The sequence below is a fragment of the Liolophura sinensis genome, chromosome 8, assembly GCF_032854445.1.
Source record: "Liolophura sinensis isolate JHLJ2023 chromosome 8, CUHK_Ljap_v2, whole genome shotgun sequence".
NCBI classification, from domain to species: Eukaryota; Metazoa; Mollusca; class Polyplacophora; order Chitonida; family Chitonidae; genus Liolophura; species Liolophura sinensis.
Window position 1 is genome coordinate 45,235,310 of NC_088302.1, and position 21,755 is coordinate 45,257,064.

The 21,755-nt window shown below is 39.6% G+C and overlaps 1 protein-coding gene across 1 annotated transcript; it reads right to left on the reverse strand.

The window, feature by feature from the left end:
- Nucleotides 1–412: 412 nt before the first annotated feature.
- LOC135473584 (ATP-binding cassette sub-family C member 12-like) lies at nt 413–16,611 on the reverse strand. Its single transcript, XM_064753442.1, has 11 exons — nt 16,515–16,611; nt 15,881–16,040; nt 15,471–15,549; nt 15,091–15,204; nt 10,383–10,547; nt 9,302–9,362; nt 4,018–4,131; nt 3,674–3,741; nt 3,026–3,137; nt 1,095–1,281; nt 413–535 (listed from the first exon to the last, which is right to left on the reverse strand). Exons 1-11 carry the CDS (start codon nt 16,609–16,611, stop codon nt 469–471), a joined length of 1,224 nt encoding a protein of 407 aa, XP_064609512.1. The 3' UTR covers nt 413–468.
- Between the last annotated feature and the right edge of the window lie 5,144 nt (nt 16,612–21,755).

The following is a 21,755-nucleotide window of genomic DNA, read 5'->3' on the forward strand; positions in this document are numbered from 1 at the left end:
TAGTCAGGAGGTACCTTACAAAAAGCGGTGATTTATTCCAGGTACTCTGACTTCAGGAAACTTATTTGACCTGACCGTACTCTTGTAAGTACAAAACGCATATAATTTTCCCATTTCGATACAACATTCTAGGCATCCGGTAATCCATCCATTTCTCTATAAGGAGGCATTATTTAATATGACCCATTGAAGTCTCCGAGGCTTGGTCCCCATGCATTGTTTTCATATGATTGTTTACTAAATATGACCTCAACAGTGTATTTGATTAGTGCCGTCTAGGGATTGGTGTAAGTTACTAATGTTTAAGTATTTATATGAATAATTAGAATAAATCCCTGAGGTAAACTGTCGATTTTCACCGAGAACGTGTGACCATTTTTAAACTTCATATCAAATTATTTAATATGTATGGCTTACCAGACACGCAATAATCCTTCCATTTTTCATGGGCCAATGCATAGTCCAGAGCTACCATACAAGGAACTTGGACAGGGACGTGGTGTGGATGATTTTGAATGAAGTAACCGTAAATAATCTGAAAAACACAGGAAATTTGTTTTCATTGCTTAAAATAGATTGCAGAAAAGAGTTAACTTTCTGCTGTTCATTGGGGGCATGAGGAAAGCGCTATATTCGAGCTGAATGAATTTGCAAAGCGATTCATACAAAGGTTAGTCGTTATTATGAAATTAATACAGAAATGCGAACTATATAGTCACAATAAATCCAGGAGTTGTTATCCATAAGTAATACCTCTGTCAATCTATACATAGTCTTGTGACTTGCTTAAAAAAGGATATGTAAGGGCCCCTTAAATATACACGTGGGGAATTTAGTAATGACCAGATACAGCCTTATATATCACCATTTATGACAGGATGCTGCATGAGGAAGTTATGAAACAACGATGAACGTTTTCCATTGAAATGCTAATGAAAACGTTTGGCTAAGACGTTGACGGTCAACTACGTGCCTGTCACATGCCACTATTTTGGCACATTTATTATCCGCACATTTAACCGTGTTAGCGAGAACTGCACGTGGCAAGTCAGGATATAAACCAGCTACTGTAGATTTTCAAGGTTATACGGTACCGTTTTGTGTTGGGGGTCGATAGCCACGTCCCCGAAGTGATGTCCGCCTGCGTGGACACTCTTCGAGCCCAGCTGTTTTCCGTGAGAGTCCAAACGTACAGGTACTCGTTGGAGAGAGTCAAGATCGCCACGGTTCCGTCCGTAGCCATGTCTATCCGACAGTGGTACTTGCTGCAGTCAACAGAGTCTGTAAACCCATTAGAGACAGTCAGGAACTATAACATGTTATGCCGTGCATTAGTGAGTAAACAACTTAACAGTAATGATTGATTTACTGATACAGAGACCACCATCTTAATCACATGCATTAACTCAGCAAATTAAATGACCACGCATTCCAGCAGTGGATATAAGACAATTGACAATTAAATACAAACCTAATCACTTGCATCCCTATTGTTAAACGCTAAATTGCTATGTTACTGTATGTTAAATGTGATGACAACACAGTATTTTGAGTAATTCTACACCAGTGATATCTAATAAATTGAAATCAACATCACTGCATTTTTTTTACCTAATTCTGCTTAAGCCATGGTGCTAGGGGGCGTGTAATTTGTCATTATTTATGTTATATGAACAGTTAGAATAAAATCCTAAGTGAGGTAAATTGACAAGAGGCCGTATTCACCGGTTACGAATGACCATTTTCCAGCTATAACACTGTCGTCGCTGCTCTTGTTTTTCTCTCTGTGCTGTGTGTCTTATTGTATACCTGCATAAACCAAGATTCCGTTGGTGGTCTAAACATCCCCAAGACCTGGCCCCTTTGCATGGTTTAATATAATTGTACGTTAACTGTGAAGATAACACAGCTATTCTCGACAAGTAATGTCTAACAAATTGCAATTAACATCAGTGCATTTTTTTAAACCTGATTCTGCTTAGATCATGGTTCGAGGGGGCGTGTAATTTACTACCTATTTATGCATTTACATGAACGGTTAGAATAAAACCCTAAGTGGGGTAAATTGACAAGAGACCGTATTTTACATCTTACGAGTGACCATTTGGCCACACTGTCGCACTGTCGTCGCTGCTCTGGTTTTACTCTCTGTGCTTAATTATCTTGTTCTAAGTGACCTTGATAGTGTTTTGCCTAAAGTATTGTACATTTACGGACTCAACTTCGTTGTTATACACAACGAGCTGACCACCCACCACCTGCCAGACATTTCTTAGACTTAGACTTAGACTTAGACTTGATTTTTTTTTATCTTGGCCATACATCAAATCCACATATACGCGCGCTGCTCATATCAGAAGTTAACAGAGTGTGTGAAGGACAAGCATGCAGGATCGCCAATGCTGGAAGAGATTTACTACACAGCTCTTACTCTGCCACAACATGGTTTTTGATGCACTCAAAAGCATGACAGATTCTACATGCAAAGCAAATTCCCAGAGAATTGTTGTAAAGCAAGGAAATAACGACTTAAATAACATTTTTCCTCATACATGACAGTGTGAGGGAAAATGTCAGACAAAAACAATCATTCTGAAATTATTGCTGTTGGACGCCTTGTCCCATACTGCTTTAAACCGTCCGAATAACATCTATGTCAAGGCCCAAAACAGGACAAAATCGGTCATGAATTGGTCGAAAATGAAAGATTTATTCATAGTAAAACCATGAACAAAGCTTCAAAACAATACCATAAACCACTATGAAAAAAGTTTGAGGGACTGACGGACTAACGGACTGACTACCGGGTACTGCTACAGGACTAATGCAAAGCAAGATCATATTAGGGGCCAATATATATCATTCTAAATGTAAAGAAAACATCATCATGATAATTGTTATACACATCGTTACGTCAAGGAAATGAAATGGTGCTTTCTGATAACGGTTCTCAGGACGTGTATACGTGACTTTCTGTGGTTTGGACTTGTGGTCACAAAATCCTGATAAACCTAAATAGACTTACCCTGACTCCAGATCTTTTTAGCGAAGCCGTCACTGTACACAGCCACACCAAAATCACCAGAGATCAGGATTTGTTTATGGCCACCCACAGTTCTTGTCTTAATGGCATTGACCTGGCAAACAAAACAAAAAAAAAAAAAAATAAAAAGATCGGCAAATGGATAAAGGGGTAAATTCAATAATTAAATACGATTGAATTAAGCGCTTAAAAGCAATTTAAATGACCAATACTAAATTCGCAATTGTTTGTATCTTTACAGGTTTTCCAGTGCGTTATTTCACAGCTTCATGGAGCGGGACAAATTTAAACTGCTTGGCACAAGAAAGGCAAATGTGAGACTATGCAAATGGTGAAGAATCAAAAATCAACTTTTAATCACTGTCGATACAAGATAACATTGGGTTGAAAGCAGAACATGTCAACATAGTCTGAATTTCTGACTTAAAATAACCACTGATCGGTATTTACAATTCAGAGCAGAAACACTCTGAAAATTAACCGACAGATATTTGATAAATTAAAATGAAACTCTTAACTGAAGGTGTGTGTCTGTCGTTATTTCACAATTCTAATGAAAGTTTGGGAATTGTGAAAAATTGGACTTTGCGTGAACTCTGACATTAGTTTACGTTAAGTTCCGGAACGTACTTCTTTTCCTATCCTGTGAACAGCTTGTACGTGTTGACCTGTACCATCCAAAGTCAGGATGAATCCATCTGCTCAAAAGATATTCATTACAACATAGAAAGAGAGCACTGTCAGGAAAAGAATTGACTTCTGAGTGTAGGTTGAACTGGATACTATGTTATCCTGCTTGGAAGACAGCCAATTACAAGGCAATATACATCAATGTGTTGAACGTTGTTATTGTTGATTAGTGTTTAACAGGAATTTGATGATCTTCTAGCTGCCTTGCTGGCACTTTTATTCAAGCCGTAACTGCCCTTGTGTTTACTTTTGTCATACATTTTAGTAAATACACGTATACTTACCGCCACCAGATCCCAAATTCTTTGGCGTTTTACAAAGTTGTAGGATCCGCTCCAACAACATGAATATGCCCCCGTCATCAACTGCTACTCCCTTTCCGACATTGGCTGTAGACCCTGTGCAGAAAACTATGTCTTTGTAGTGGTTTTGGTACAGTGGTCCGAAAACTGAGTTTGTATTAGATTTGGTACAGTGCTCCGAAAACTAGGTTTATATTATATTTGGTACAGTGCTCCGAAAACTGAATTTACAGTAGATTGGTACAGTGGTCTGAAAACAGAAGTTACAGTAGATTTGATACAGTGGCCCGAAAACTGAGTTTGAAGATTCATTTGCATGCATATGGAGTTTTTTCAGCAACAGCACGAGCTTGCATTATATTTGGGAGTATTTCATGAACCCAGTGTCCAGTACATTTTAAAGGGTCTTTTACATGATATGTCCAAATACCCACGAAACCTACATGATAGAAATCTTTGCATTTAGAGCACAGTCCTCGGCTTTACCCGGAAGACGATTTGTTTATTTATTTGATTGGTGTTTTACGCCGCACTCAAGAATATCTCACTTATACGACGGCGACCAGCATTATGGTGGGAGGAAACCGGGCAGTGCCCTCTGGAAACCCACGACCATCCACAGGTTGCTGACAGACCCGGAAAGACGAGAAAAAAAGCTGCTGGTTACATCTAACGACATCTTATTCACCAAATGGTCAAACTTCTGTGTTATAAATGGATATATAAATGCTTATTACAAGGTAAGTGTAGAGGACGCGTTACTCCTCCTAGATAAGATATTGATGACACTCAATGTTGGTGGGGGCGCTGTGTGAAGCTGCAAAGCTGCAGCCAATGAGGAACGAAAGACACGCTAGCTGCAACAACATGGCCAAGCCTACAACAGAAAATGCTTCGAAGTCCAAGTTATAAGATCTATTTTATAAGATCTAAAACAAAGCAAGAATATAATGCTTTTACTATTAGTTGTTATTCCAAAAGGTATAATATCCAGTATACCGTTTGTCTGAGATGTTGTGGGTTTTTCAGTGGCAGCCCATTTAAGGGCTAAATAAGCATTCAGATTTCGTTACGTCAATATGATATTATGAACCGTACAGTCAAACCTCAACTGAGAAACCTATATTTGTAATCGACCTGGAAAGCTCTGCATCCTTGAAAACTGTTGAATTCTTCTCTCATACACATTCCATGAAGCATCGCTTCGCAGCATGACTAATTCCCCCCCCCCCCCTTCCCTCCCCTAATTACGAGAAAGGCCGTAGCGATGGTGGAAATCGATGGCCAAATGATGCAGTCGATCATCTATCCTCATTAGCGCGCCATCAAACTCTTGGAAATACCTTAAATGGAGTCTTTTGAATGAGTGTTTAAGACCAACAGTAACGCTTACAGTCACTGGACTAACATATCTACAAAAACGTTCCGAAAATAAGCCCATTCAAAATGTATTTTGAAACCCTGTATAAGCAGTTTTATGTCCACATGGTAATGCAACCAAAATCAGACTTCGTCAATGTGTGTGAGCACGAGGAACAAAGACAGAAAAGCGACAATAGTGTGATAGCTAGCAAAGGGTCACCCTTTAGCGGTGAAGTCCGCCTGTTGTCAATTTGTCTCAGTTAGGGTTTGAACTCAGTTATAATATCATTAGACATTGTGACCATCCTTTATTCAACAGGTAAATTGCGCTACATGTTTACCTTCCTGCAGGTGAAGTCTTTTCAAAATTGTCGACTCTGGCTTGCTTTTTTAAGTCAACTTTTCATCTTTAAAACTTGTTGACTGTTTGTTTTTCCATAACTCCATCCTAATTTATAGCTGTTTGCACGTTTTTTAGTTCTTTGTTTGACTGATTCCTTGTCACTTTGTATGGTTTTTCATATTACTATTTTTTTTAACTTGATGACATCACAACATTTGAGTAATACCACTGTAATCATTACAAGGTTAAGCGGACTCAGTGGTTAAGGTTAAGAACTCAATGGGAAACTTTCCCGATTAAACGAATCGGGACCTATTCAGTGTAGTCGATTGTTTTATACGCTGTTTCCTTTGCGAAGAGTTTTGTGGGCAAATACCAAGTTGCTTTGGCGCAGGAAAATGCTCCACATGAAGCAAAACGCCAGAGATTCGAAATACTCAATATTTACGTCCAAGTACTTCAAACTGTACTTCAAAATTAAATTTCAACGGACACATTCCATCTATAGGTGAAAGCTTCTTAGTGATAGGTACGAGCTAAACATAATAATGTTGAGAAACATACTTACCTAAAAAGAATGATATGATAATCTGACGGAATGACTGCAATGAAGTGAAAGGAACTACTACAAACGACACCAGTCCACGTGTTTTTATCACTGTTCTCTGATAACACAATTTGCGTTATCTGCTCCTGCCATATATATAGTTTGATAAAGGGGCACGGGTTACGCATGTCTGTTGTAGATAAATCTTACGTTATGCATACAACTCATAGACTTCAGAGAACTTGTTGCCTCTCAATAACGCGGTCGTTGTGAGTTGAAGTCCAGCTTTCGTATTAGATTTCTCTCCGGTCGCAATGGAGAAGTTCTGGCAGCAGCCTGCGGGTGGCCATTGGGTTACCCCGGGTTCTAAGTGAATGTCTAAGTTATATTCTTGAATATAACGTAAACCCCCAATCAAATAAATAAATAAATTTTTCCATCGTCAATGTTAACGCACTGTAGAATGTGTGGCTACTAGTACATGTAGGATAAGTTTATATGGATATTGCTATTTATATATAATGGATTTTTATCAATATGTAAAGTGCCATCTGGAGAATAAGTTCTCTCCTTAAATTCATGTGAATTGGGATATATATTACTTTCACTGCTTCTTTCACATATAGGGATACGTCTATATAACCTTAGGATGTAAAGGAGAGGGCTCTAAGAAGTTTTTTTAAAAATTATTTTTCAAAATCTTTGCTTATGATGAATAAAGGTCTGCTAATAGGAGAACACCATTTGCCAATTCTTCAAAGAACTATAACTGTGGCCCTATACAGTGTTTTGTACATTTTGGTCATCTAGTATTTTGGTAAATCTCAATTGTCTGGTTTAAGAGAAATACCCCTTTACTTGAGAAAAAAAGTGGCGATCTTTTACAATATTATCGAATGTATCTACAGTAGCAGAGTAGGCAGATACATTCAATACAATAAGAAACAACGCGTTTGATGGAATATCCCTGGCCCAGTTATTGTATAAACATTAGTTAACGTCAACTGAAATCGTCTTCAGTATATTGCTATCCAAGAAAGGATAATCAACAATGTCAAAACTTAAATTAAAATTGTATTAAAAGTATTTTTATTAAATCCAGTCAAAGTGGGTAAATATCTTTCACTGGCTTTGTTATTTATGGGTTATTTAGAACTCAGCATTGGTACAATCTACCTCTAGATTTCACTAACGGTAACGGGGACTTGTATTTGTTATGCACTGATTCCCTAAGTGGTGCGAAGTATAGATATATGGAAGCGAGCATCGGAAAGCCTTTCACATCAACGCCCCAAGTTATGACTGAAAAGAAACACTTACGCTTCAAGGTACATGAAGGCGAATCAAACGCCTTCACTCTACGTATAGACATCACAAATAGATATTATCGCCTTGTGTATTTTTTTTTTATTAAAATGCCTCCTGTGTGTTATGCGACGATTTCAACCCACGTAACAAGTTATTATACAGTTATCGCGAAAACGCATTCGCCCTAAGTGTCATAAGTTTTACAATGAGTAAAATTCTCTTCTAAGTAAATATGGACACAGTGTCCGAGAATCTGTGGTAGTCCGCGGACATTTTATCCCAGCCATACTCCTTGTGAGTTGTATTTATTTGTTTATTTATTTGATTGGTGTTTTACGCCGTGCTCAAGAATATTTCACTTAATCGACGGTGGCCAGCATTATGGTGGGAAGAAACCGGGCAGAGCCCGGGGGAAACACCACAACCATCCACAGGTTGCTGGCAGACCTTCCCATGTACGGCCGGATAAGAAGCTAGCATGAGCTGGGCCTGAATTCACAGGGACCGCATTACGCTGAGCTAGCGCCTTGTGCGTTGTAAGGATTATATTGGCTGAGATAACTATAACGCTAAACTGTTTTGTTCTATATGGATATTGAAGGCAATACTCAATGGCCCAGATAGCTAAAGCGCTGGTTTCGCTGCGACTCTTAATTCTTCAAGGTTAAATTATTGTTCCAATTTCTCGCCAGTGCGTAGATAATAGCTCAACAGCTGCACTGGAGTCAAGGACGCAACTTACTGTTGTACAGAAAGGTCATTGCCTTTCATCCAGGATTGAGTATAGGCCCTATAATATTAACATAAAGAAGTCTTGAAATTCTGTGGAATCAACAAAGGAAATACCAATGCTCTTAAAGATATCATTTGACATTTCTGCAATACTGAACTCCTTCTATTGCTGGGAAAGGAGGAAAAGGTCACTGAGCAGTTCCGAAAGTCTCCTTCCCTAATTCCTTGTTCGTTTAAGTCATGCCTATTGCGTATATATAATAGGTCACATATTGTGAAATAATGTCGCATCGTAAATGCTGAGTATGGAGTATCGCTATTTTCTAAAATTCCCCAAAGCCTTTATTTGCTTATTAGATTGGGAGGAAAGCAGACAGAGCATCCCCAGGTTACTGACAGACCTTCCCGCGTATGACAGGAGAGGAAGCTACCAGGAGCTGGATTTGACATCACAGTGACCGCAACGGTCGACTGCTTTTGGAAACACTGAGCAGACTTATATTCTGTGAGATTCCGCTTTTCCAGTTATGAACTGGGCTGACTTGATTATCTTGACGTATTAGCGGGTATTAGCATTCCGACCCAATAACCTACAGACAAGATAAATTGTCATATGGCTTTCCGACATCTGGACACTTATCACCAAATTTCACTCATGGTACGTTGCTGCAAAAAGCGCCTATATATTAACAGAAGAAAACTTTCGATACAACCATTCTGTTTTTCCCTTTAAGGATAGCCTACTAAAATACCCCGGGGTTTGAGATTTGTGGACATTTGCTTAAACCCTTTAACGCTAACTGATTATCTCTGATATGAGCAAACACAGTTAGAGGTAACCATATACCTAATAAGATTTCTTTTAGCTCAGAAATCAAAACGTGACTCAAAACAGTAAATGCATGTTATTAGAAAGAAATTATACCTCCATACGCCCAATACGTCTGTTGAGTCAACTGGTTATTGCCCCTGACCGAACATAAGAAGCAGATGAGGTGCAGTGCATAGTTTGAAGGACAGAGCAATATCATTGGCCTGATATGAAAACATCAACTCAGACATGGTCGTAAACATGACGCTCTCCCATATACATGTATACGAAATGTAAGAAAATCATTGTGACTGTATTGCTGGTCGTATGAAGTCTTCATTTCTGATGAATAAAGACCAAAAATCTCATCTTTGAACAGTAAGCCAAAACAGGACAAGCGTTGTGATTTAGTTGTGATTCTTTTACTATTATTGTCCCATTTACACAACAACCATTAAATGTTCTTATCTGAAGTGAAGTCTATTATATTGTATGCCTGCATAACACGAGATTCTTCTGCTTCACTAAGTGTCCAGAGGGCCTAATTCTTTCCATTGTTTTCATGCTAAAATGATAGTTAAATCTGACAAAGCTTGAATATAGAATATGTAACATGAAACTTATCTACCTCAGTGTTCATCATTTCTCTGATGACACCGATGAATGATTCCATGACACGCTGACCATAAAATAACCTGATCTTTATAAATGCAGAGATGACTGATGTCTTGATGCTTAATATTTAATGCACAGTCAATTTCCAAATAAAGAAATACAAAAACATGGCAACAGGCCGTCGCACTCCTTCAGCTGTCGTCTCCTGTCTACTCAACACTGTTTCCACTCAGCATAGCCTTGTACAGTGATCCACGCTGATTCATCAAATTATCAGGACAGTCGAATTCACGCACCTGTGATCAGTGGAAATTAGGTATAGATACGTGGAATATTATATGTGGTATGACGTCAGTGTAACTTTTTACAGAGATAAATGAAAAACATTTTGTATCTTATCAGGAACACAAACTATGCTTTAATGTGATCTTGAAACTACACTTTTCATATAATTATATTTTCAACACCTTTGGAAATGTACTACATGTAGTATTGTTGATTATCAAGGATCATTCGAAGGGCCATTGTTGATAGACATCACATTGACAGATACCACAAACAAAGACTAACGTGCTATAGTAAAGCTTAACGGGATTTGTGTAAATTTATGAACAAGGAACCAGTCCTACCGTGCCTTCGTCCATGACGAGTATCTTGTCGCAGTGTTGCACAGTATTGAGGCGATGTGCAATAATGAGCACGGTCCTATCACAGAAGGCATCTTTCAACATCAGCTGGATCTTGGAGTCGGTTTCTGTGTCTACACTTGCCGTGGCCTCGTCCAACAGAACAATCTGACAACATTAATATCATTATATAGAGAACGATCTGACATCATCAATAACTTTTTAGACCACCCCATCTCACAACTGTAATGTATATTACATGTGCGATATCTCTCACGGATGCCTCAAATCCTCAAAATGTAACTGATGTTAGACGTTTTCTTGAATTCATACAGTATTTGGCTAAATGTATGCCAAATCTATCGATGTTACAGCACCCTAACCTCAATTAGACCTTAAGGATGTTAAGTGGCACTGGAACCAAGCACAAGAGGACAGTTTCCAGAAAATGAAGGAATTAGTCATAACTGCCCCTGTGCTTCAGTTCCATGACTTGAACAAACCAGTGGCTTTGACGGTAGACGTCAGTTTTAGTAGACTAGAGCGGCAATTCTGCAAGAGGGTAAATCTGTTGCGTAAAGTTCGTGTGCGTTAACATCAAAAATGAGGTACGCACAGATTGAAAAAGGAATGTTGGGCTGTAGTGTATGGTTGTACAAAGTTCACCAATATTTGTATGGACGATATATCAATGTTGAGTCATACCACAAACCTCTAGAGCAGACATTTGTCAATCCTCTCCAAAACGTGTCATTGCGACTACAGAAAATGGTCATGAAATTACAGAGGTATGACCTCAACATCAAGTACAAGCCAGGCAAGGAAATACACATTGCTGATGCTTTGAGCCGAGCCTCCTTGGACGAGGTTCCAGCAGGTCTACTTGATCCTGATATGGACGTAAGCCCAGTTAATGCACTTATCTGTCTCTGAAAGTAAGCACAAACAGATGCAGGCAGAAAAGGCCAATGACCCAGACGTGTAACGGCTTCAGGACATGGGTAAGCCAAAGGTTGGCCACTTGACAAGAAGGGCGTGCCCAGCAGCATTCGTGAATATTTCTCCTTCCGTGACGGCATCACACTGAATGATGGATTAATATCAAAAGATCTCGTTTCATTGAGCCCAAAATATTGCGATCAGAAATGTTGAACAAGATCCATGAGTCTCACCTAGGCGGTCTTATATGTAAATAGCGTGCTCGAGATGTGCTGTACTGTCATCACAAATTGAAGACAAAGACACATCGTGTGCTGTCTGTAGCAGACATCAAAAAGAAGAGTAACCCCAAACAACCACTCATCTCTACAGAATTCTCGGACAGACTTGATCTAAAGTTGGTGTCGACTTATTCGAAAAGCAGAGCAAAAACATATGTTGTATGTGTGCACTATTATTCCAAATCTCCAGAGTATGAACAATTGGAGAATCTTTCTGCATGCAACACCATCCGTCATCTCAGTCACATATTTGCCCGCCATGGCATTCCAGATCAAGTTGTCTCTGACAATGGGTCACAAACTTCTTCTCGCCTACAGAAATACTCCACTGGAAAATGTCAATCTGTCCCCCGCACACTTACTCATGAACTGCAGGCTGGAAACTACATTCCCAATTTCCACAGATTTACTTCAACCAGAACTCCATGAAGGGATGACAGAAAGGCTGAAAACAAACCAGGCGAAACAAAAATTTCACCATAACAGAGGGTCTGAGATTTTGACTATTCCGCAGCCAGACTCTGCAGCAAGCTTCCAGCGCCATGGGAAATGGGAACCAGCACGTGTTCTATCTCAGCACAAGTCTCCACGGTCATATATAGTGCGCACTCCAAACGGAAATACTCTGCATCGTAACCGTAAACACTTGAAACCGATTAATGAACCAGTACCTGAGATAATTTTATCAGGAGTTAAACTACAGACAGAGTATAAAAGCCTTTCCATCAGTCCTGAGACAGCTAGGACCCGAGCGAGAGAAGTCCAGTCTACCCTCCCAACAACAATTCTTAGGCAATCAAACTGATACTCGTTCTGTCCTGAGACAACTATGACCCGAACGAGAGAAGTTCAGTCTACCCTCCAAACAACAATTCTTAGGCAATCAAACTGATACTCGTTCTGTCCTGAGACAACTATGACCCGAACAAGAGAAGTCCAGTCTACCCTCCTAACAACGATTCTTAGGCAATCAAACTGATACTCGTTCTGTCCTGAGACAACTAGGACCCGAGCGAGAGAAGTTCAGTCTACCCTCCCAACAACAATTCTTAGGCAATCAAACTGATATTCGTTCTGGACGTGTGATTCGGAAACCAGTGCGATTCCAATAACTACTATCAATGGACTGTGTGAAGTGTGTTTATGTGCTGATTTAGTTAAAGCATTATGTTGTGTGCTTGGTTAGAGACTCTAACGTAAAGTATTACATTCACATTATAGTTTACAATTCATGAAAAAAAGATACAGTGAATTGTACTCCCGTATTAAGTTCAATTCTACTTCTTTGTGATCGTATCCATTGACTTTAAAATGCATATCAAGCCACAAGGGCAGTTTACAAGGACTGAGTCAGTTTTGTTTATTCAAGTTCATTCAATGCAGGTGTTTTTACAGGAGTTTTACAGATCGTTAAATTTATGTGTTGTTTTATGCCAAGGGCTTCAAACACATCAGCTCGATCCGACAACAACAAAGATATACGGTCGCACACGGGAAGGTCTACCAACAATCTCCGGATGGTCGTGGGTTTCCCCCGGCCTCTGCCCGATTTTCTCACACCAAAATGTTGGCCGCATTCGTAAAAGTGAAATACTCTAGATTACAGCATAAAACACCACTCAACTAAATAAATCACTGTCATTCTAAACAGTTCAAACTGACAACACTAAGGGCATCGTAAGAGGTAAGTTCATCCTAAACAATGGGGTCACCTAAGTCACGCCATCTAACATTAAGGATATCCTAGACAGTGCAATCAAACAACATCCTAAGAGGTGCAAATCTGAAAATATCAAGCACATTATAAGCCGTACGATCTAACATCAGGAACACCCTGAGCATTACGACCTCACACCATCAAGAACGATTTGACAACATCAAGGACATCATAAGCAGCACGATCCGACATCAAGGACATTATAAGCAGTATGATCCGACATCATGGGCATCGTAAGCAGTGCAATCTGGCATTAAGGGCAACCCAAGCCGTGTAATCTAATAACATCAATGTCGTCCCCACTAGTCCCATCTAAAAACAAGGCCATCCTATGCAAATGACGGCACTTCCTCAAAATATTACTGCAGACCATTTTTCAGGAAGAGGACAGTAGATCTGGAGAAATTCACTCTCTCCGACTTTAAATGTTGTGGAATGTATTTTTTGTTGCTGTTGTAAACCACAAATGTACCTAAATGCATGCATAGTTAGTTATTTCACATGAATGTTGACATGACTTGGACTGAACAGGTGTTTATTATGATGTAGTTTCCCATACCTTGGGTCATGTTTTCCTTCGGCAACTCTGTTAGTCATGCGACTAGACTTGTAAAGTATTTTAGCAATCCTTTGACGTTTTGCTGCGTTGTAATGTTCTCGTTTTTGCTCAGTAACATAATGTAATTTTGGTTGTTGTTGTTTCATTGTATTTCATGCAGATAAAGCTAGGTGCTACTTGTATAACTTTGTGTAGGAACATTATTTTTGGAAATTGCGTGGTCCTTCGGATAGCGGGAACATTTTAACAGGTCATACATGTGTGCAACAGCACTGAAACCCTTTATTACTTTCGGCGTATCATATTAAATAACCGTTAAGTATCATTAGACGCTCAGAGCGTTTGGTATCATTACGCTCTTCTTTAACTATGGATTGATGTACTGTTGAGTGTAAATTTGAAGCTAATCACAAGGTGCAAACTCTATGTTATCAGGGTACTTTAATCCTTGTATAAAAGGTCCCTTTGCACCGCAGGAAGATCCACCCGGTGTCTTCTCATATTCCTAGAATTTGTCAATGTTTACATAAGTAGTTCTTGTGTTGCCAATTTCGTCACGATTGCACCATACGTTGATTTATTAAACGCCATTGCGTGACTTGATTTGCATGCCTATAAATACTGGCTGAGATGCATACTTGGCACATATAATCAGACTGGCTTCCTGTTAACATCTTGGGATATCAACAATAAAGGTGCCTACATTGTATATGCCGTATTGGATTTTATCTCGAATATATGCGATACTGTACATGCAGTTACACACTTTAAACAAGGATATATGACTTTCTGTGTGCTATCTCCCATGGTTCAACTGTGGGTTAACTAAGCCATTCATCGCGTGGTACAACTGCACTTATATGACCTTATATGAAGATTTGATGTTTCCTTATCTGAAATATATATTTGAACTTCAACTGAACTTGTTCGTTGATTTCGTTATTTATTAGCGACCATTGGATGTTCATAGGAATTTGACTGATTGGTCGATTCATTAATCATAAACTGTAGACTGGGTCTGAAATTCTAAGGTGCTTTGCAACAACCTTTACAGTAGGAATGTATGCTTGGAAGTGTGAATAAAGGACAGCTGGTTTTAAAATAAACCTTGTCATCCTGCGATCAAGTTATCGCTAAATAATTAAGATCGAAATTAATCCGTAACTACGTTGTTAAAGTACCTTAACCGGAAGTGGTAGACTATATTTGTCTTACCGGAGTTTTCCTGAGGAGAGCTCTCGTCATACACAGCAGCTGCCGTTCTCCCACAGAGAAATTCGTTCCGTTATTCTCCACGTAATACAGCAGCTGTCCAGGTAGATGATAAACCTGCCGGTAACACCAAACCTTTACCACACCGCTCAGATATATAGGGAAGAGTGCTAAACAGAAACCTGACTGACTTTTAATACTATTTCATAACACTTGAAATGTTGGAATACGCCGAAAATCTTTATAAAATATGCTGACTGGTATCGAAGAATAGAGGCCCTATATGTGCTTCATTATGTACAAAACAAAGATCGTACGGTTAAGGCACATAGGTTATTTGTTCTGGTCAGTGTATTGCGTGTACACGATTGACATTGACTTGCCTTCTCTTTCAGCTGTGATTTTTTCAAGGCCGTCCAGATGTCTTCATCTGTACAATTCTTCATAGGATTAAGGTTCCGCCTATTAAGGGGTGTAAGATGGGGAGGTCAAATTAAGCCACTATTTTTGCGTTCTAGTTAACAGGCGTAGAGAAAAGCAATCTAACTGCATCCTCTTTGCAAAAATATGGACGTCCAGTATATCGATGTGTAGAGCTTGTGGCGTTTTAAATTGAGGCAATTTTGATAGCAAATATGAGTGATTTTACAGACAGCTGATTGTGGACGACACCTCCCCCCCAAAAAAAACCAAAAAAAAAAAAACAACAGATTATACTAGGGTGATTTTGAACAGTGGAAACACATTATTAATCTCCACCTTATTCCTATCTGCATCGTAGCATGAACAGTACCTGAGAGACCCAGCAAACAGTACCGGATCCTGTGGAATCACGGAGAGCCTCGATCTGAGCTGGTGTAAGCTGAGCTGGGCGATGTCAACCCCGTCAATAAGAATGCTGCCAGAGGACAACTCAACCAACCGGAAGAGAGCTGTCCCTAACGAGGACTTGCCTATAAAATTAGTACACAGGTTATACAATATTAATGGTGGTCGAAACTTAACTAGGAGAGGTTATTGAGAAAGTGTACTGTTGGCTGAATCTCCATATGCGAATTGTTAAGATTCATTTAAATTGTCACAATACATTTTAACTCTATTTACTCTTGGAAGGCAGTAATTGATATTTGCACGTTGGTCTTCACCTTTGGTTAAATTTTCGTTTTCGGAAATATCATAGAAATATAACACTGACCTTGAACAAACTGTTTCCTTTATTTCATGCACACCACGTACTAGCTAATATACTGACACTAAAATATGTTTTGAGCAGCTTGAATAAAAAATACCAAGGAGTAAAAATACCAAAAAAAATGCCAGGAGTTGGGCACTGAATAAAAAATACCAAGCCATCACATATCATTGGTTATTTGCACCAGATACCAGCTATCAGGCTATCAATGACGATTGTTTTTTGTTTAACTTACCAGCTCCTGTCCTCCCAATAATCCCAATGCTTTGTCCAGAAATGACACTAAAGGAGACTTCCTTCAGCGCCTGTTTGCTGTTCCTGTTGTACGCCATGCAGACGTCATTAAAAGTGACGTCACCAGACCTCGGCCAGTCAGGGGTCACAGAGGTCGTCACTTTTCTCCGATGCCCTTCGGACTCAAGAGTCTTCGATGAATGAGTGATTGAAAAATGTAAATATGATCACTGATAACAATGCAGTATTGAAATCACAGAACTGTCAGTGAAGTTATAATGAAACATTAAAGACATAAGTATGGATTTGTCACACAACAGAAATTTGTCGACAGTGGATATAAATTGAACCATGAGAATATTTTTGAAAGAGACGAACACATTGATTCTGTAACGGGTTGATTATTATTTTAAAGACAAGCTGTATTTTTTCAAAATTTATTACTTTCAAACTAAAGATATCCCACCATAATATACTCGTCAAGTCTCTCTACAGATGTCAGTCGAGCCTCGAACTGAAAAAGTTGCTGTATCAGGGGACCAATCAACGTCATGACCTGGACAAATATAAATACAACTAACTGAGTGTAAGCAAAACGTAATTATGAGACATCTGTCAAACCCCTGATCAACCAAAGTGGTAAGGATTTAACGTTCCAACACGAGATAACAACAGTTTGGACAAACATTAGTCACTTAATTAAAATTGCCGAAAGCTTGTAAACCAGTTCCGAAATACAAAATTTATCCACAAAATTCAATCAGAACATGCACAGTTGAATATTAGAACTGATAGTGCTGGCCGCAAGCTGCATTTCTATGCTGTGATAATCACACACTAGGACATTGAGACTAGATAATACTTAATGGTGGAGAAAACATAAAAATGACATAGTTCACAAGTTCAGAGGAAAGAACGCAAAAATTTATTCCTAAATGTGGTCTTCAATATTTTTTTTTTCGATTTTTCCTTATGGAGAAAAAGACACTTGAAAATAATTTTTGTATTGTGGGTATTTGGGACCACCTTTTGGTATTTAGTCTTTGTTTAATAATGTCATAAAAGAGGATGTAACACAGGTTTAATAAATATTTTTGCACTAGAATTTGTTTTTTTCAGCTAACAAATGTATTAAACCTCCTTCCCACCCATTCACCTCTCCCTTCCCCTCCGATTCACCTGTATATTCATGGACAGCGCCATTCCTCCCCACCGATTCACCCCCTTTCCCCTTCCGCTCCGATTCACCTGTATGATAGACAGCGCCAGTTCTTCCCACCCATTCACTTCTCCCTTCCCCTCCGATTCACCTGTATATTCATGGACAGCGCCAGTCCTTCCCACCGATTCACCCCCTTTCCCCTTCCGCTCCGATTCACCTGTATGATAGACAGCGCCAGTCCTTCCCACCGATTCACCCCCTTTCCCCTTCCGCTCCGATTCACCTGTATGATAGACAGCGCCAGTTCTTCCCACCGATTCACCCCCTTTCCCCTTCCGCTCCGATTCACCTGTATGATAGACAGCGCCAGTCCTTCCCACCGATTCACCCCCTTTCCCCTTCCGCTCCGATTCACCTGTATGATAGACAGCGCCAGTTCTTCCCACACATTCAACTCTCGCTTCCCCTCCGATTCACCTGTATACTCATGGACAGCGCCAGTCCTCGTCACCGATTCACCTGTCCTTTCTATTTCCCCTCCGATTCACCTGTATGATAGACAGCGCCAGTCCTTCCCACCGATTCACCTCTCGCTTCCCCTCCGATTCACCTGTATACTCATGGACAGCGCCATTCCTCCCCACCCATTCATCTCCCCTCTTCCCTATCCCCTCTGATTCACCTGTATGCTCAAGGACAGCGCCTGTCCTCTCCACCCATTCACCTCTCCCCTTCTGTATCCCATCTGATTCACCTGTATGCTCAAGGACAGCGCCTGCCCTCTCCACCCATTCACCTCTCCCCTTCCCTATGCCCTCTGATTCACCTGTATGCTCATGGACAGTGCCAGTCCTCCCAGCTGAGAGGGAATCTGCTGCCGGAAGAGGACAACCAGCATAGAGGTTATCACACTCAATATCACCCCCACGAAGTTCCCGCGTAAGACAGTCCACTCTACACAACAATCGTGTAACATGTATCTCGTCGAATTTGTGTCCAAATAACTGATCAGTCTGTGGGTAATACATAATTACATAATTAAATACATAATTCTTTTTTAACAATAAGGTCAAATTTATCGAAATGAACATATTTGTCAGGTTTTTAACTTATATTTTCTATTTCAGCGCCTGACACGTAGGCAGGAGGTAAATATGATATCGAATTAAAACACAATAATCATACTACATAATGCGAAGTAACCATGTCGGCATTTCGGCGATAAACCATTGATTTTTCATATCAATGACATTTGCTGCACTTTGACCTGGACATTATTTGGTCTGCTTCAATGGCGTTGTTTTATTTTAGTGAATCCAAAGACAACATAACATTATAGGACGAGTATCAAGATGGTACTCGCATGTACATGAAAAGACAGAATAACATTATGTGGTATGAATTGAAGAGAGGCCGAATTTCACCGGTTACGTGTGACCATTAGCATACTATCACACTGTGGTTCCTGCTCTTGTTTGTACTATCCATGTCGTAGTTGCTTTAACATAATTAAAGATGTAAAGCATAGAGAGTAAAACCGGAGCCATCTGATGTACAAACTGAAGATAGAGTGAATATCTTGAAAGTGTCTCCTGCATTGCCTGTGGGTTTAGGAAGGATGTGTGAATTACTGGAGCCTCACATCATGCCAAAAAGCTCAGAAATTGCACTGATCCCTGTTCAGCATCAGAGATGCCCATTACAAATTCCTTGAGCTTTAATTTAACATCCCTGCATCTTCTTTCACCTAAATCTGCTTCATGATAGGGAAGTGCATAATGTTGTTAATAAGCCTTTACATCAACAGTCAGAATAATACCCTGAGCCCGGATTTCACCAGGTACCATTTGACCATAGGCCAAAGTTTACTCTCAATGATGTATTCTTTTATTATCGGTAGCTTTTTGTGCTTACTGCATGTATTAGGAGTTGGTTACTCAAAAATATAATCAGGTTTGGAGGAACGGACGAACAGATGTATGGGCGAACGCCCATCAGTCCCTGACTCAATAATAAAACACCTTTGTAACCAAGATCAAAGGGTTTTGAATACACTTTCGCTTTGTGTTGTTACACCATTTCTATTCACACCCATGGTGAGAGTCTTACCTTTTTATGAAAATGTTTTCTCTCTCGTAAGTGCGAACCGATACTAGGCCCTGGACCGTGCTGGTCACATGATCAACAAGTTTGGACCGCGTGACGTTGTCCATTCTTTTCATCTGGAGACATGAGGCCCTTCCGAGGCGTCCAATTATCATGACGGCGATTACCGCAGGAGCAAGGGGAACCAAAAGCAGCGGGAAAATTACTGCTATACCAGCGATAGCGATCACTATTCGAAAAAACATCATCAGATTTGCGGCAACATCTATTGGAATAATAGTGTCCACTGGAAAAAATAAACACAAAAATTTCCTGCAAATCGCCCACATGATGGTTTCTCGGTATTTCCAAAGTAACAATTTCTCTATCATGGAAGAATCTGACATTACGTATCATTTTTTTTTTTCAGTTTAATTATTCCACCCAGTTGGGCATTATCTAAGACAGCACTTTTGCGGTTGGACAGCACTTTTGTGCACACCACCTCAAAATGTAGCTCCGAGATGATTGGTTAGGCCTGTTTCCGATCTTAATAGGTGTAATTAAATAGAAGTTGGAATTCAGAGTCACTCCACTGGCTTCCTCTGCGGTTGTATGGAGAAAGGTCTGCCAGCAACCTGTGGATTATTGTTGACTACGGCGTAAACTACGCAAGTGAATAAATAAATAAATAAATAAATAAATAAATAAATAAATAAACTTGGAGCCCGTTCTACAAACTATGCGCAAGCGTAACTGTCATGGTAACACGTACTGAAGTGATAGGTTGCCACGACAGTTATGCCTGTCGTAAAGTTACTCGTAAAGCAACTGAGTCGGATTTAGCAAAGGAGCCAAATCTGGGACGAATGACCAATCAGATCTAGCCCACTCAAAATGCAACACTATCCACTGTAAAAGTTAACATATTTCACATCAATATAAACGGCTTTATTATCCGAGTGGAGGGGTTATGACTTACACGTGTCTGTGTCAGCAGAGAACCTATTCATGATTCGTCCGGAGGGGGTCCTGTCAAAAAACGACACCGGGCTGGACATGACCTTCCCCAGGGCGTCCTTGTGCAGCACACGGGAACTGTGTATGGTCGTCTAGAAGAATGGCATGACCCACATGCTTGTTATGCTTTATAGGTCCTACTGATTTAGCTAGGAGTAATTTTTGTGTAAGTAGGTTCTTATTACCCGAAAACCTGCATTATGGAACGTGAAGCGCAAATTCACCTATCTTACAAAAGAAGTCCACTCAATATTTTCATTACCAACAACCTTCACACACATTTAGTCGATAAAAGTTTGTCCTCAATAGTTAGTTGTTAAAAGAATTTATTTCTTTTATTAGGGTTGAAAAATTTCCTGACTTTTTCTTTACTATCCCTAAAGAATCCATTTTTCGATTAGAGATGGATTATATAAATATTATTTACAACTAAAGAGCAAATGACCGTAAATCTGCATTTCACACAGATTAATCAGCCTGAAAGTGGATTTGATTTTATGCCTACAGAGAATATATGTCCTGTCATCTGTGAATAGTAGAAAACTTATGGGGGTTTCTCTGCTGTACATGATACAAGCTCTTTTATCACAATTTATTCGGCATTTTTTTTTTTGTGCGTTAGTGATTGTTTTGTTCGATCTGTGTATAATCGTGATTCACGGTTGGTATACGACAAACAGTTAGATCTCCCACACGACATAGATGTACAGGAATCTGAGCATCGAAACAGACATTCGTGTTCCAGTGGTCAACCAAAATTGATTTTAACGGTCACTAATCACAAGACAAATTTCCAAAACAGCGTTCAACACAAAATCAGCAAAGGACTAAGAAAGTATAAAATGGGAGAAATCATGATACCTTCACGTAAATATAGAAGCAATCAACAGTTATCAATGATGACGGAACAATTACGTTATATTACTCATAGACTTACCTTACATAATACCCAGCACCTTAAAAATATTGGTAAGA